Source organism: Leptodactylus fuscus, chromosome 10 (assembly GCF_031893055.1).
Source record: "Leptodactylus fuscus isolate aLepFus1 chromosome 10, aLepFus1.hap2, whole genome shotgun sequence".
Taxonomy (NCBI): domain Eukaryota; kingdom Metazoa; phylum Chordata; class Amphibia; order Anura; family Leptodactylidae; genus Leptodactylus; species Leptodactylus fuscus.
The window spans coordinates 1,144,716-1,158,048 of NC_134274.1; the positions used below are offsets into that span (position 1 = coordinate 1,144,716).

The 13,333-nt window shown below is 63.3% G+C and overlaps 1 protein-coding gene and 2 long non-coding RNA genes across 3 annotated transcripts in view; 1 reads left to right on the plus strand and 2 right to left on the minus strand.

Moving 5' to 3' along the window:
• Positions 1-490, plus strand: LOC142183433 (uncharacterized). The gene is made up of 3 exons (XR_012711774.1): positions 1-15; positions 83-225; positions 281-490. It is a non-coding gene; the product is annotated as an uncharacterized LOC142183433 (long non-coding RNA).
• Positions 364-832, minus strand: LOC142183434 (uncharacterized). The gene is made up of 3 exons (XR_012711775.1): positions 728-832; positions 483-667; positions 364-420 (listed from the first exon to the last, which is right to left on the minus strand). It is a non-coding gene; the product is annotated as an uncharacterized LOC142183434 (long non-coding RNA).
• Positions 833-4,818: 3,986 nt separating this feature from the next.
• Positions 4,819-13,333, minus strand: part of ENO4 (enolase 4) — a 17,243-nt gene continuing 8,728 nt past the window's right edge. Inside the window, 15 exon segments of the mRNA XM_075258038.1 lie at positions 4,819-4,897; positions 5,026-5,143; positions 8,124-8,191; positions 8,308-8,374; positions 8,376-8,498; positions 8,868-8,885; positions 8,887-8,934; positions 8,937-8,996; positions 9,082-9,135; positions 9,137-9,282; positions 9,381-9,432; positions 9,434-9,445; positions 12,977-13,051; positions 13,053-13,106; positions 13,274-13,331. Of these exon segments, the coding sequence (XP_075114139.1) occupies positions 4,833-4,897; positions 5,026-5,143; positions 8,124-8,191; positions 8,308-8,374; positions 8,376-8,498; positions 8,868-8,885; positions 8,887-8,934; positions 8,937-8,996; positions 9,082-9,135; positions 9,137-9,282; positions 9,381-9,432; positions 9,434-9,445; positions 12,977-13,051; positions 13,053-13,106; positions 13,274-13,331 (1,018 nt within the window). The 3' untranslated portion in view covers positions 4,819-4,832.

The window sequence follows — 13,333 nt, forward strand, 5'->3', positions numbered from 1 at the left end:
ATGATGATGATGCGAGTGGCAGTGTGCTGCACTACAAGGCCCAGCTCCAGCGCACTGGATGATGATGATGAGGCGGCGGCAGTGTGCTGCACTACAAGGCCCAGCTCCAGCGCACTGGATGATGATGATGATGATGATGAGGCGGGCAGTGTGCTGCACTACAAGGCCCAGCTCCAGCACACTGGATGATGATGATGATGAGGCGGCAGTGTGCTGCACTACAAGGCCCAGCGCACTGGATGATGATGATGAAGCGGCGGCAGTGTGCTGCACTACAAAGGCCCAGCTCCAGCACACTGGATGATGATGATGATGAGGGCGGCGGCAGTGTGCTGCACTACAAGGCCCAGCTCCAGCGCACTGGATGATGATGATGAAGCGGCGGCAGTGTGCTGCACTACAAGGCCCAGCTCCAGCGCACTGGATGATGATGATGATGAAGGTGGCAGTGTGCTGCACTACAAGGCCCAGCTCCAGCGCACTGGATGATGATGATGATGAGGCGGCAGTGTGCTGCACTACAAGGCCCAGCTCCAGCACACTGGATGATGATATGATGATGAGGTGGCAGTGTGCTGCACTACAAGGCCCAGCTCCAGCCACACTGGATGATGATGATGATGATGAGGCGGCAGTGTGCTGCACTACAAGGCCCAGCTCCAGCGCACTGGATGATGATGATGATGAAGCTGGCGAGCAGTGTGCTGCACTACAAGGCCCAGCACACTGGATGATGATGATGATGAGGCGGCAGTGTGCTGCACTACAAGGCCCAGCTCCAGCACACTGGATGATGATGATGATGAGGCGGCAGTGTGCTGCACTACAAGGCCCAGCTCCAGCACACTGGATGATTGATGATGATGATGAGGCGGCAGTGTGCTGCACTACAAGGCCCAGCTCCAGCGCACTGGATGATGATGATGAGGCGGCGGCAGTGTGCTGCACTACAAGGCCCAGCTCCAGCACAACACGTAGCTTTATAACACATTGCACTATGGAGCTGCACTACACTACAGCTCAGGGTGGCGCTATAGTTTGCTCTGCTATATGTTGCACTATTTCGCTCTGCACCAGTGCTGGGGGAGTTGCTGCAGGTCACCCCCATAGTGTCGGAGAGCCAGGATTGGGGTAAATCCATGACCACACGTCTGATCCTTCCCAATGAGTGTGAATATTTGCTGATTTATGGATGTGACGTCATTCACTGAGTTTCGGTTCTTGTGATCTGAGTATTAAAGTGTGAAAACCGATCCAGTCTCTTGTCTGTATAGTGGCCCCTCTCTCCGATACCTGTCACGTAGGCCGGGGGTCTCTGTTTTTATCTAACACATGGGGTGGAGCAGAGTCCCCCACCGTCTTCTCCATCCTGTTTGGTGTCCACTGCTGGATATTGAACAAGGCAGAAGCTTCAGCACACGCAGGGAATATTTACAGCTTATACACTGGAGATTCTGCACACAGTACTCAGATAGTGTAGGCAGGCAGGGGTAGATTCTGCATACACAGTATGGACAGGGATTGTGAGGCTGCTTTCTTAGTATACAGTGGAGATTCTGCACATGCAGGTGCTATATACAGGTAGTGTGAGTGAAAACAGCAGTGTGTAGTCACATGGGATTAGACTGGGGATTCTGCACACAGCAATCACAGTACAGGCAGGCAATGAGATACACTGTAGATTGTGTACACAGCACTCACCGCTGATATAGATGGAGTCAGGGGCGTGTTATGAATCTGCTGCTCCTTTCAGCACCAATGTGGTAGGGGGGTATAAGAAGATACATTGAGAACAGGGAAGGTGGAGTTTGGTGGGAAGGGGAGGAGTCTGCCACGATGGAGGATTTTCTAGATGATGATGTAATCTCGCACTTCACAGAAAGTTCTGCAAGCCGGAAGAGACTGCCAACGTAATAGGAAAGGTGAGTGTCAGACGGGTGAGGAGATGAGACTTCTGCTACTCTAGTCCTGACCGAAAGCTGCAGCATCACCGAGGTACAGAGAGACCAAGGACGACATCAGCAGGAGGACAACACATTTAATAAGCAGGATGGGGGGGGGGGCGACATCTGGGGCGCGGTAGGTTAGGCTGACACCCAGCAGTTTGTTGTCTTAGACTTGTTCCACACCCCAGGCACCGAAACACCCCCTCCCCCCTTCCATTGCTGTACCCAGTCAGTCATCTCCTCCCTCCCTCTGTCTGCACACCTGTTAGGCATCTCCTCTCCCCCCCCCCCCCCACCCCAGTCGCTGCACCCCTGTCAGGCATCTCATCCCCCTCCCCGTCGCTGCACCCGTCAGGCATCTCTTCCCGTTCGCTGCACCCTGTCAGTCATCTCTTCCCCCCTCCCCGTCCCTGCACCGTCAGGCATCTCTTCCCGCTCCCCGTCCCTGCACCGTCAGGCATCTCTTCCCGTCGCTGCACCCCTGTCAGTCATCTCTTCCCGCTCCCCGTCCCCTGCACCGTCAGGCATCTCTTCCCGCTCCCCGTCCTCATGCACCGTCAGGCATCTCTTCCCCCTCCCCGTCGCTGCACTCTGTCAGGCATCTCTTCCCCCCTCCCCGTCCCTGCACCGTCAGGCATCTCTCTCCCCCCTCCCCGTCGCTGCACCCCGTCAGGCATCTCTTCCCCCTCCCCGTCCCCTGCACCGTCAGGCATCTCTTCCCGCTCCCCCGTCCCCTGCACCGTCAGGCATCTCTTCCCGCTCCCCGTCCCTGCACCGTCAGGCATCTCTTCCCCCTCCCCGTCCCTGCAACCGTCAGGCATCTCTTCCCCCCTCCCCGTCCCTGCACAGTGAGGCATCTCTTCCCGCTCCCCCGTCCCTGCACCGTCAGGCATCTCTTCCCGCTCCCCGTCCCTGCACCGTCAGGCATCTCTTCCCCCTCCCCGTCGCTGCACCGTCAGGCATCTCTTCCCCGTCTCCCCGTCCCTGCACCGTCAGGCATCTCTTCCCCCTCCCCCGTCCCTGCACCGTCAGGCATCTCTTCCCGCTCCCCGTCCCTGCACCGTCAGGCATCTCTTCCCCCTCCCCGTCGCTGCACCCCGTCAGGCATCTCTTCCCGCTCCCCCGTCCCTGCACCGTCAGGCATCTCTTCCCCCCTCCCCGTCGCTGCACCTCTGTCAGGCATCTCTTCCCCCCTCCCCGTCCCTGCACCGTCAGGCATCTCTTCCCCGCTCCCCGTCCCTGCACCGTCAGGCATCTCTTCCCCCTCCCCGTCCCTGCACCCGTCAGGCATCTCTTCCCGCTCCCCGTCCCTGCACCGTCAGGCATCTCTTCCCGCTCCCCGTCCCTGCACCGTCAGGCATCTCTTCCCCCTCCCCGTCGCTGCACTCTGTCAGGCATCTCTTCCCCCTCCCCGTCCCTGCACCGTCAGGCATCTCTTCCCGCTCCCCGTCCCTGCACCGTCAGGCATCTCTTCCCCCTCCCCCGTCCCTGCACCGTCAGGCATCTCTTTCCCCCTCCCCCGTCCCTGCACAGTCAGGCATCTCTTCCCGCTCCCCGTCCCTGCACCGTCAGGCATCTCTTCCCCGCTCCCCGTCCCTGCACCGTCAGGCATCTCTTCCCCCCTCCCCGTCGCTGCACCCTGTCAGGCATCTCTTCCCGCTCCCCGTCCCTGCACCGTCAGGCATCTCTTCCCCCTCCCCGTCGCTGCACTCTGTCAGGCATCTCTTCCCCCTCCCCGTCCCTGCACCGTCAGGCATCTCTTCCCGCTCCCCCGTCCCTGCACACCGTCAGGGCATCTCTTCCCCCTCCCCGTCCCTGCACAGTCAGGCATCTCTTCCCGCTCCCCGTCCCTGCACCGTCAGGCATCTCTTCCCGCTCCCCGTCCCTGCACCGTCAGGCATCTCTTCCCCCTCCCCCGTCGCTGCACCGTCAGGCATCTCTTCCCGCTCCCCGTCCCTGCACCGTCAGGCATCTCTTCCCCCTCCCCGTCCCTGCAACCGTCAGGCATCTCTTCCCGCTCCCCCGTCCCTGCACCGTCAGGGCATCTCTTCCCCCTCCCCGTCGCTGCACCCCGTCAGGCATCTCTTCCCGCTCCCCGTCCCTGCACCGTCAGGCATCTCTTCCCCCCTCCCCCGTCGCTGCACTCTGTCAGGCATCTCTTCCCCCCTCCCCGTCCCTGCACCGTCAGGCATCTCTTCCCGCTCCCCCGTCCCTGCACCCGTCAGGCATCTCTTCCCCCTCCCCGTCCCTGCACCGTCAGGCATCTCTTCCCCCTCCCCGTCCCTGCACAGTCAGGCATCTCTTCCCGCTCCCCGTCCCTGCACCGTCAGGCATCTCTTCCCGCTCCCCGTCCCTGCACCGTCAGGCATCTCTTCCCCCTCCCCGTCGCTGCACACCCTGTCAGGCATCTCTTCCCGCTCCCCGTCCCTGCACCGTCAGGCATCTCTTCCCCCTCCCCCGTCGCTGCACTCTGTCAGGCATCTCTTCCCCCCTCCCCGTCCCTGCACCGTCAGGCATCTCTTCCCCCTCCCCGTCCCTGCACCGTCAGGCATCTCTTCCTGCTCCCCGTCCCTGCACCCGTCAGGCATCTCTTCCCCCTCCCCGTCCCTGCACAGTCAGGCATCTCTTCCCGCTCCCCGTCCCTTGCACCGTCAGGCATCTCTTCCCGCTCCCCGTCCCTGCACCGTCAGGCATCTCTTCCCCCCTCCCCGTCCCTGCACCGTCAGGCATCTCTTCCCGCCTCCCCGTCCCTGCACTGTCAGGCATCTCTTTCCCCCTCCCCGTCGCTGCAACCCCTGTCAGGCATCTCTTCCCCCCTCCCCGTCGCTGCACCCCTGTCCAGGCATCTCTTCCCGCTCCCCCGTCGCTGCACCCCTGTCAGGCATCTTATCCGAGTGTTGAGACTTCCATGTTGTTCCAGAGAGCGGGAAATTCAAACTCCTCCTGCCGACCTGGAAGAGGAAATGAAGGAAATAACCAAAAAATAATCCTCCCTCCTCCCAATCTGTCAGCACTGCCCCCTGCAAAGGGGCCACAAAGCACTGTCAGCGCCCCCCCTCCCCCTATGACTGGTCATTACCCAGCGTGCCGCTGCGGGTCAGATCCTCCTCTATCTGCAGCAGTCTGTTGTATTTGGCGGCTCTCTCGCCACGCAGCAGACCTCCCAGGTGAATGAACCGCACACCAAGACCCACAGCCTGCGGGGAGAGAAGGAGTGAGAGCGGCAGTGATGTCATAGGAGTGAGAGCGGCGGTGATGTCATAGGAGAGAGCGCGGCGGTGATGTCATAGGTAGTGAGCGCGGGCGGTGATGTCATAGGAGAGAGTGCGGAGGTGTATGTCATAGGAGTGAGAGCGGCGAGGTGATGTCATAGGAGAGAGAGCGCGGAGGTGATGTCATAGGAGAAGAGCGCGGTCGGTGATGTCATAGGAGAAGAGCGCGGCGGTGATGTCATAGTTAGATACATAGGAGAGAGCGTGAGAGGTGATGTCATAGGAGAGAGCGCGGCGGGTGATGTCATAGGAGAGAGCGTGGAGGTGATGTCATAGGAGAGAGCGCGCGGCGGTGATGTCATAGGAGAGAGCGGCGGGAGGTGATGTCATAGGAGAGAGCGCGGGAGGTGATGTCATAGGAGAGAGCGGTGGTGATGTCATAGGAGTGAGAGCGGTGGTGATGTCATAGGGAGAGAGCGCGGAGGTGATGTCATAGGAGAGAGCGCGGAGGTGATGTCATAGGAGAGAGCGCCGGAGGTGATGTCATAGGAGAGAGCGCGGAGGTGATGTCATAGGAGAGAGCGCGGCGGTGATGTCATAGGAGAGAGTGCGGAGGTGATGTCATAGGAGAGAGTGCGGAGGTGATGTCATAGGAGTGAGAGTGGCGGTGATGTCATAGGAGAGAGCGCGGGCGGTGATGTCATAGGAGAGAGTGCGGAGAGGTGATGTCATAGGAGAGAGCGCGAGCGGTGATGTCATAGGAGAGAGTGCGGAGGTGATGTCATAGGAGAGAGCGCGGCGGTGATGTCATAGGAGAGAGTGCGGAGGTGATGTCATAGGAGAGAGCGCGAGCGGTGATGTCATAGGAGTGAGAGCGGAGGTGATGTCATAGGAGAGAGCGTGGCGGTGATGTCATAGGAGTGAGAGCAACACAAGAAAACTCACTTGTAGCTGCAGCTGCCTCTTAACTCCATAGACTTCTCTCAGCACAATCTGATCCCCCCTAGGAGCTGACAAGTCTGTCTTAGCAGACCAAGACAGATTGAGTATAGATTTGGGAGTGAATGTGGCTGCAGGAGGAGTCTCTTGTATTGCATGTACTATTCATGTATGTAAAGTCTGATGAGACGCAACACAATCTGTGTGAACACGCCCTTAAGGTGCCTGCATTCAGCGGTAGGCCAAGGAGGAGCCGCCTATATTACTGCCTCCCGCTCAGATCTCCTTCTGTTCTAAGACTTTGTTCACATGGTGGATTTTTGCCGTGGATTTAGGGGCAGATTCTTCTTGGAATACGCCTCCCATTAGGGGGCAGAGGTCGCAGCAGGAAACAAGAAGCGTCCTGCTCAATCTTGCTGCATCTCAATCATCCAGGCCTGATCAGCAGCGGGGGCCCGCGATGGAATAACGGTGCACTGAATCGCAGCGAAAATACCAGCGACCGAAAAGGAAGAGGAATTTCTCTCCCTGAGTCCCTGCAACCAACACAGGAGGAGGAGCCTGACTGCAACCAACTCCTGTATGAGCAGGGAGTAAGGCTCCGCCTTCTCAGATAAGCTCCTCCTCCCCCTGTGTGAGCACAGACAGACCCTGAGCCGATACAGACTGAGCGCCTCCACAACCTAGAGATAGAGACGGGGCGATACAGACAGACGTACAAGCCACGGGAGAAGAGACTGTGCCAGCACTGTGACCAGGGGGCCCTAGAAGACCAGACCCACTGCCTGCTACACTGCACCAAATACTCAGCTGTGAGGGGCCGTCTACTACCAAAGACTCTCTGCCCACATCCCAGACTGGGAGAAGAGGAAACTCTACATCACTACTGGGAGAAGAAGAGGCCACTGTGGAGATCACTGCCCAATACGTGTCCCAGCTGTCACCAAACCAGAGGAAGATGAGACTCCACGGACTGTTATACCCCCCCCCCCCCCATCACCTGTCTACCCCATACCCACCGACACCCAAACACCCCAAACAAGAACAAGGAGACCCTAAAGACACTCAAACCCCCAACCCATGAACCCCCATACACCCCCATCCACCACCCCCAATCCCCTTTTTGCTTTGGCAACATCAAATGTTTTATTCTTTGGTAACGCTAATAAAGCTTATTTGTATTTATTTTGTCCTCCTCCCCCCTGTGTGATCAGGCTCCTCCCCCCTGTGTGATCAGGCTCTTCCTTCCCATGTGATCAGTCTCCTCCTATGTGATCAGGCTCCTCCCCCTGTGTGATAAGGCCCCTCCCTCCCCCTGTGTGATCAGGCTCCTCCCCCTGTGTGATCAGGCTCCTCCTCTCCCCCTGTGTGATCAGTCTCCTCCTATGGGATCAGGCTCCTCCTCCCCCTGTGTGATAAGGCCCCTCCTCCCCCTGTGTGATCAGGCTCTTCCTTCCCATGTGATCAGTCTCCTCCTATGTGATCAGGCTCCTCCCCCTGTGTGATAAGGCTCCTCTCCTCCCCCCTGTGTGATCAGGCTCCTCCTCCCCCTGTGTGATCAGGCTCCTCCCTCCCCCTGTGTGATCAGTCTCCTCCTCCCCCTGTGTGATCAGGCTCCTTCCCTCCCCTCCCCGCTGTGTGATCAGGGCTCCTCCTCCCCCTGTGTGATCAGGCTCCCTCCTCCCCCCTGTGTGATCAGGCTCCTCCTTCCCATATGATCAGTCTCCTCCTCCCCCCTGTGTGATCAGGCTCCTCCTTCCCATGTGATCAGGCTCCTCCTCCCCCCTGTGTGATCAGGCTCCTCCTCCCCCCTGTGTGATCAGTCTCCTCCTCCTCCCCCTGTGTGATCAGGCTCCTCCTTCCCATGTGATCAGGCTCCTCCTCCCCCCTGTGTGATCAGGCTCCTCCTCCCCCTGTGTGATCAGTCTCCTCCTCCCCCTGTGTGATCAGGCTCCTCCTTCCCCTGTGATCAGGCCCCTCCTCTTCCTGGATGCAGACATGTAGTAGACAGTCACAGGACTCCTACCAGATCTACGAGACTCTCCTCCGCACACTCCTCACAGGAGGAGCCCAGTATGGTTAGACGGTTCTCTCCTGGAAGAAGAAAGAGACATTACCGGGGGTGACGTGCGTGGGTCAACAGTTTCTAATCCTCAAGGAAATAAGTGCCCCCCCGGTATTAACCCCCTCCTGTGACTTCTTATTTTTACCTTCGATCCCTCGGACGGCCATCAGTAGGTCGGACACTGTCGTTTCATTGGTCAGTTTGAGGATGGGGACCGCTGCAGACAAGAGGGTCACTGCCCTGCTGGAGGTCGCCCCGAGATCTCATGGCTACGTCCGCCAACAGGTAACATCTAGAGCCAATGGCTTTCCCCAGGGTGTCCCATTGCTGCCTGTCCTGTGAGGTTACACGGAGAGGGTCATGACTGGGGGGGTACCAAGGGGGGCCATTACTGTGGGGGGTACATGGGGGGGGCCATAACTGGGGAGGTCACTACTGTGGGGGGTACAAGGTAATGTCATTACTGTGGGGGTACATGGGGGGGCCATAACTGGGGAGGTCACTACTGTGGGGGTACAAGGTAATGTCATTACTGTTGGGGGTACATGGGTGGGGGGCCATAACTGAGGGAGGCACATGGGGGGGCCATAACTGGGGAGGTCACTACTGTGGGGGGTACCGGGGGGGGGGGCATTATTGTGGAGAGGCATGGCAGCATCACTGTGGGGGTTACAAGGGGTCATGTGCCTGCTGCTCCAGCATTACCTCTTTGCGGAGCGGGTCCCACTAAGGCCATGATGGCGGGGTGCCTGTGTATTAGGTCCCACGTACAGACCGCACCATCTCCTCTGGGCTCTTCCACGTTCCGCTGGCGATTTCGTACCTCCCTTTGTTCTGTTTTATCACAGACAGGAAATGGAACAAGGTCAAAGGTCACAGGCAACAAATGGGCTCAATAAGGGCGTGGCGTAATACTCACATCGTCCATTAGTTGGTGGGCGGCGCAGTTTATGGCCAGATAGACGCTTGTCCCCCAGGTCTAGGCCCAGCCGTTCGCAGGCGTCTCCAATTAACTCCAGAGGTTGATCCAGAGCGGTCGCAGTGCGAGAATGAGGGCAGCCGAGCGGCGACTGCGGGGAGAAAACGGACAAGTCAGAGAGCGAGGGGACACGGCGATTCTCTATGGGGGTCAGGCCAGTGATGTGCGTACGGGAGAGGAGGAGGAGTATACAGCGAGTATACAGAACGGGTAATATATTCAGGTTACACTTACCTCACCCCTACTCTGCGTCTCCACCTGCTTCAGGATCTGTTTCTGGAGGGAGGAGGCCCAGGTCCAAGCTCTGGAATAAAACACCAGGCAGTTACTGACTGCCCCTCCCCTGCCGCTGACTGCCCCCTCCCCCCCCTGCCGCTGACTGCCCCCCCCCCCCTGCCGCTGACTGCCCCCCCCCCCCTGCCGCTGACTGCCCCCCCCCCCCCCTGCCGCTGACTGCCCCCTCCCCCCCTGACCGCTGACTGCCCCCCCCCCTGCCGCTGACTGCCCCCCCCCCTGCCGCTGACTGCCACCCCCCCCCCTGCCAGCGTGACTTGCCCCCCCCCCCTGCCGCTGACTGCCCCCCCCCCTGCCGCTGACTGCCCCCCCCCCTGCCGCTGACTGCCCCCCCCCTGCCGCTTGACTGCCCCCCCCCCTGCCGCTGACTGCCCCCCCCCTGCCGCTGACTGCCCCCCCCCTCCCTCCCTGCCGCTGACTGCCCCCCCCCTGCCGCTGACTGCCCTCCCCCTGCCGCTGACTGCCCTCCCCTGCCGCTGACTGCCCCCCCCCCTGCCGCTGACTGCCCCCCCCCCTGCCGCTGACTGCCCCCCTCCCCCTGCCGCTGACTGCCCCCCCCCTGCCGCTGACTGCCCCCTCCCCCCTGCCGCTGACTGCCCCCCCCCTGCCGCTGACTGCCCCCGCCCCCTGCCGCTGAACTGCCCCGCCCCCTGCCGCTGACATGCCCCCGCCCCCTGCCGCTGACTGCCCCGCCCCCCTGCCGCTGACTGCCCCCCCCCTCTGCCGCTGACTGCCCCCCCTCCTGCCGCTGACTGCCCCCCCCCTGCCGCTTGACTGCCCCCACCTCCCCTGCCGCTGACTGCTCCCCCCCCCCCCTGCCGCTGACTGCCCCCCCCCCCCCTGCCGCTGACTGCCCCCCCCCCCTGCCGCTGACTGCCCCCCCCCCCTGCCGCTGACTGCCCCCCCCCCTGCCGCTGACTGCCCCCCCCCCCCTGACTGCCCCCCCCCCTGCCAGCTGACTGCCCCCCCCCTGTCCGCTGACTGCCCCCCCCTGCCGCTGACTGCCCCCCCCTGCCGCTGACTGCCCCCCCCTGCCGCTGACTTGCCCCCCCCCTGCCGCTGACTGCCCCCCCCCCCTGCCGCTGACTGCCCCCCCCCCTGCCGCTGACTGCCCCCCCCCTGCCGCTGACTGCCCTCTCCCCCCTGCCGCTGACTGCTCCCCTCCCCTGCCGCTGACTGCCCCCCCCCCTGCCGCTGACTGCCCCCCCCCCTGCCGCTGACTGCCCCCTCCCCCCGCCGCTGACTGCCCCCCTCCCCTGCCGCTGACTGCCTCCCTCCCCCTGCCGCTGACTGCCCCCCCCCCCTGCCGCTGACTGCCCCCCCCCCCCCTGCCGCTGACTGCCCCCCCCCCCTGCCGCTGACTGCCCCCCCCCCCTGCCGCTGACTGCCCCCCCCCCTCTGCCGCTGACTGCCCCCCCCCCCCCCTGCCGCTGACTGCCCCCCCCCCCCCGCCGCTGACTGCCCCCCCCCCCCCCTGCCGCTGACTGCCCCCTCCCCTGCCTGCCCCCTCCCCTGCCTGCCCCCTCCCCTGCCTGCCCCCTCCCCCTGCCCTGCCCCCTCCCCTGCCTGCCCCCCTCCCCTGCCTGCCCCCTCCCCTGCCTGCCCCCTCCCCTGCCGCTGACTGCCCCCCCCTCCCCTGCCGCTGACTGCCCCCCCCCTCCCCTGCCGCTGACTGCCCCCCCCCTCCCCTGCCGCTGACTGCCCCCCCCCCTGCCGCTGACTGCCCTCCCCCTGCCGCTGACTGCCCCCCCCCCTGCCGCTGACTGCCCCCCCCCCCTGCCGCTGACTGCCCCCTCCCCTGCCAGCTGACTGCCTCCCCTCCCCTGCCGCGACTGCCCCCCTCTCCCTGCCGCTGACTGCCCCCCCCCCTGCCGCTGACTGCCCCCCCCCCCTGCCGCTGACTGCCCCCCCCCCCTTGCCGCTGACTGCCCCCCTCCCCTGACTGCCCCCCTCCCCTGACTGCCCCCTCCCCTGCCTGCCCCCTCCCCTGCCTGCCCCCTCCCCTGCCTGCCCCCTCCCCTGCCTGCCCCCTCCCCTGCCTGCCCCCTCCCCTGCCTGCCCCCTCCCCTGCCTGCCCCCTCCCCTGCCGCTGACTGCCCCCTCCCCTGCCAGCTGACTGCCCCCCCACCCCCTGCCGCTGACTGCCCCCCCCCCCTGCCGCTGACTGCCCCCCCCCCCTGCCGCTTGACTGCCCCCCCCCCCTGCCCGCTGACTTGCCCCCCCCCCCTGCCGCTGACTGCCCCCCCCCCTGCCGCTGACTGCCCCCCCCCCTGCCGCTGACTGCCCCCCCCCCCTGCCGCTGACTGCCCCCCCCCCCTGCCCGCTGACTGCCCCCTCTCCCCTGCCGCTGACTGCCCCCTCCCCTGCCGCTGACTGCCCCCTCCCCTGCCGCTGACTGCCCCCTCCCCTGCCGCTGACTGCCCCCCTCCCCTGCCGCTGACTGCCCCCCTCCCCTGCCGCTGACTTGCCCCCCTCCCCTGCCGCTGACTGCCCCCTCCCCCTGCCGCTGACTGCCCCCTCCCCTGCCGCTGACTGCCCCCTCCCCTGCCGCTGACTGCCCCCTCCCCTGCCGCTGACTGCCCCCCCTCCCCTGCCGCTGACTGCCCCCTCCCCTGCCGCTGACTGCCCCCCTCCCCTGCCGCTGACTGCCCCCCTCCCCTGCCGCTGACTGCCCCCTCCCCTGCCGCTGACTGCCCCCCTCCCCTGCCGCTGACTGCCCCCCTCCCCTGCCGCTGACTGCCCCCCTCCCCTGCCGCTGACTGCCCCCCTCCCGCTGCCTGCCCCCTCCGCTGACTGCCCCCTCCCGCTGACTGCCCCCTCCGCTGACTGCCCCCCTCCGCTGACTGCCCCCTCCCAGCTGCCTGCCCCCTCCCCTGCCTGCCCCCTCCCCTGCCTGCCCCCTCCCCTGCCTGCCCCCCTCCCCTGCCTGCCCCCCTCCCCTGCCTGCCCCCTCCCCTGCCTGCCCCCTCCCCTGCCTGCCCCCCTCCCCTGCCTGCCCCCTCCCCCTGCCTGCCCCCTCCTCCCTGCCGCTGACTGCCCCCTCCCCTGCCTGCCCCCCTCCCCTGCCTGCCCCCTCCCCTGCCGCTGACCTGCCCCCTCCCCTGCCGTCTGACTGCCCCCTACCGCTGCATACCCCCCCCTACCCCTGACTGCCCCTATCAGATTATTATACAGGTATCAGAAAAGGGCTCCAAGACTTTACACAATGACTTAATCCCATGACACAAGCTTCACTCTGCTACAGCGCCACCACAGGAGGAATACTGCACTGCTGTCTCCTACTACATGAGGGTCCTGCACAGGGGTCCCTACTAGAGATGAGCGAGATCAGCCGATCTCCAAACAGCACGCTCGCATAGAAATGAATGGACGTAGCCGGCACGCGGGGGTTAAGCAGCGGAAGTCCCAGGAGCAGCCATTCATTTCTATGGAGCGTGCTGTCCGGATCGGCTGATCCCTACACTACTCGCTCATCTCTAGTCCACTACACTGATCGGATAATAGTGCAAGCGCCCCCCAGGGCTCTCCATACGTGTCTGACCTTTGCGACCTCTGTCCCCGGCTTCGGAATCACCAGAATTTCTTTCATGAGGTTGAGTTTTCCTGGGGAGGATTTGGGCGCAGCTCAGCACGGAGATCAGCGGCGTCGGGAGCGCCAGCTCTGGGGGCGGCTGCATTAAGGAGAGAATTACAGAAAGGAAATGTCACTTGTTTAACACCCTTTGGGCGGGGGCTCATACACTTTGCTATTATACAGGGGTGATTAGATGCAGAGAAAGGTTATGTAAATGAGGGTGGGTGGGTCACTGCCAGCGATTATGTAAATGAGGGAATGTACCTGCTGCTGCTGCTTTAACCCTGCAATGTGAGAGTAGAGCGGGATCTCTTGCAGGGCCGA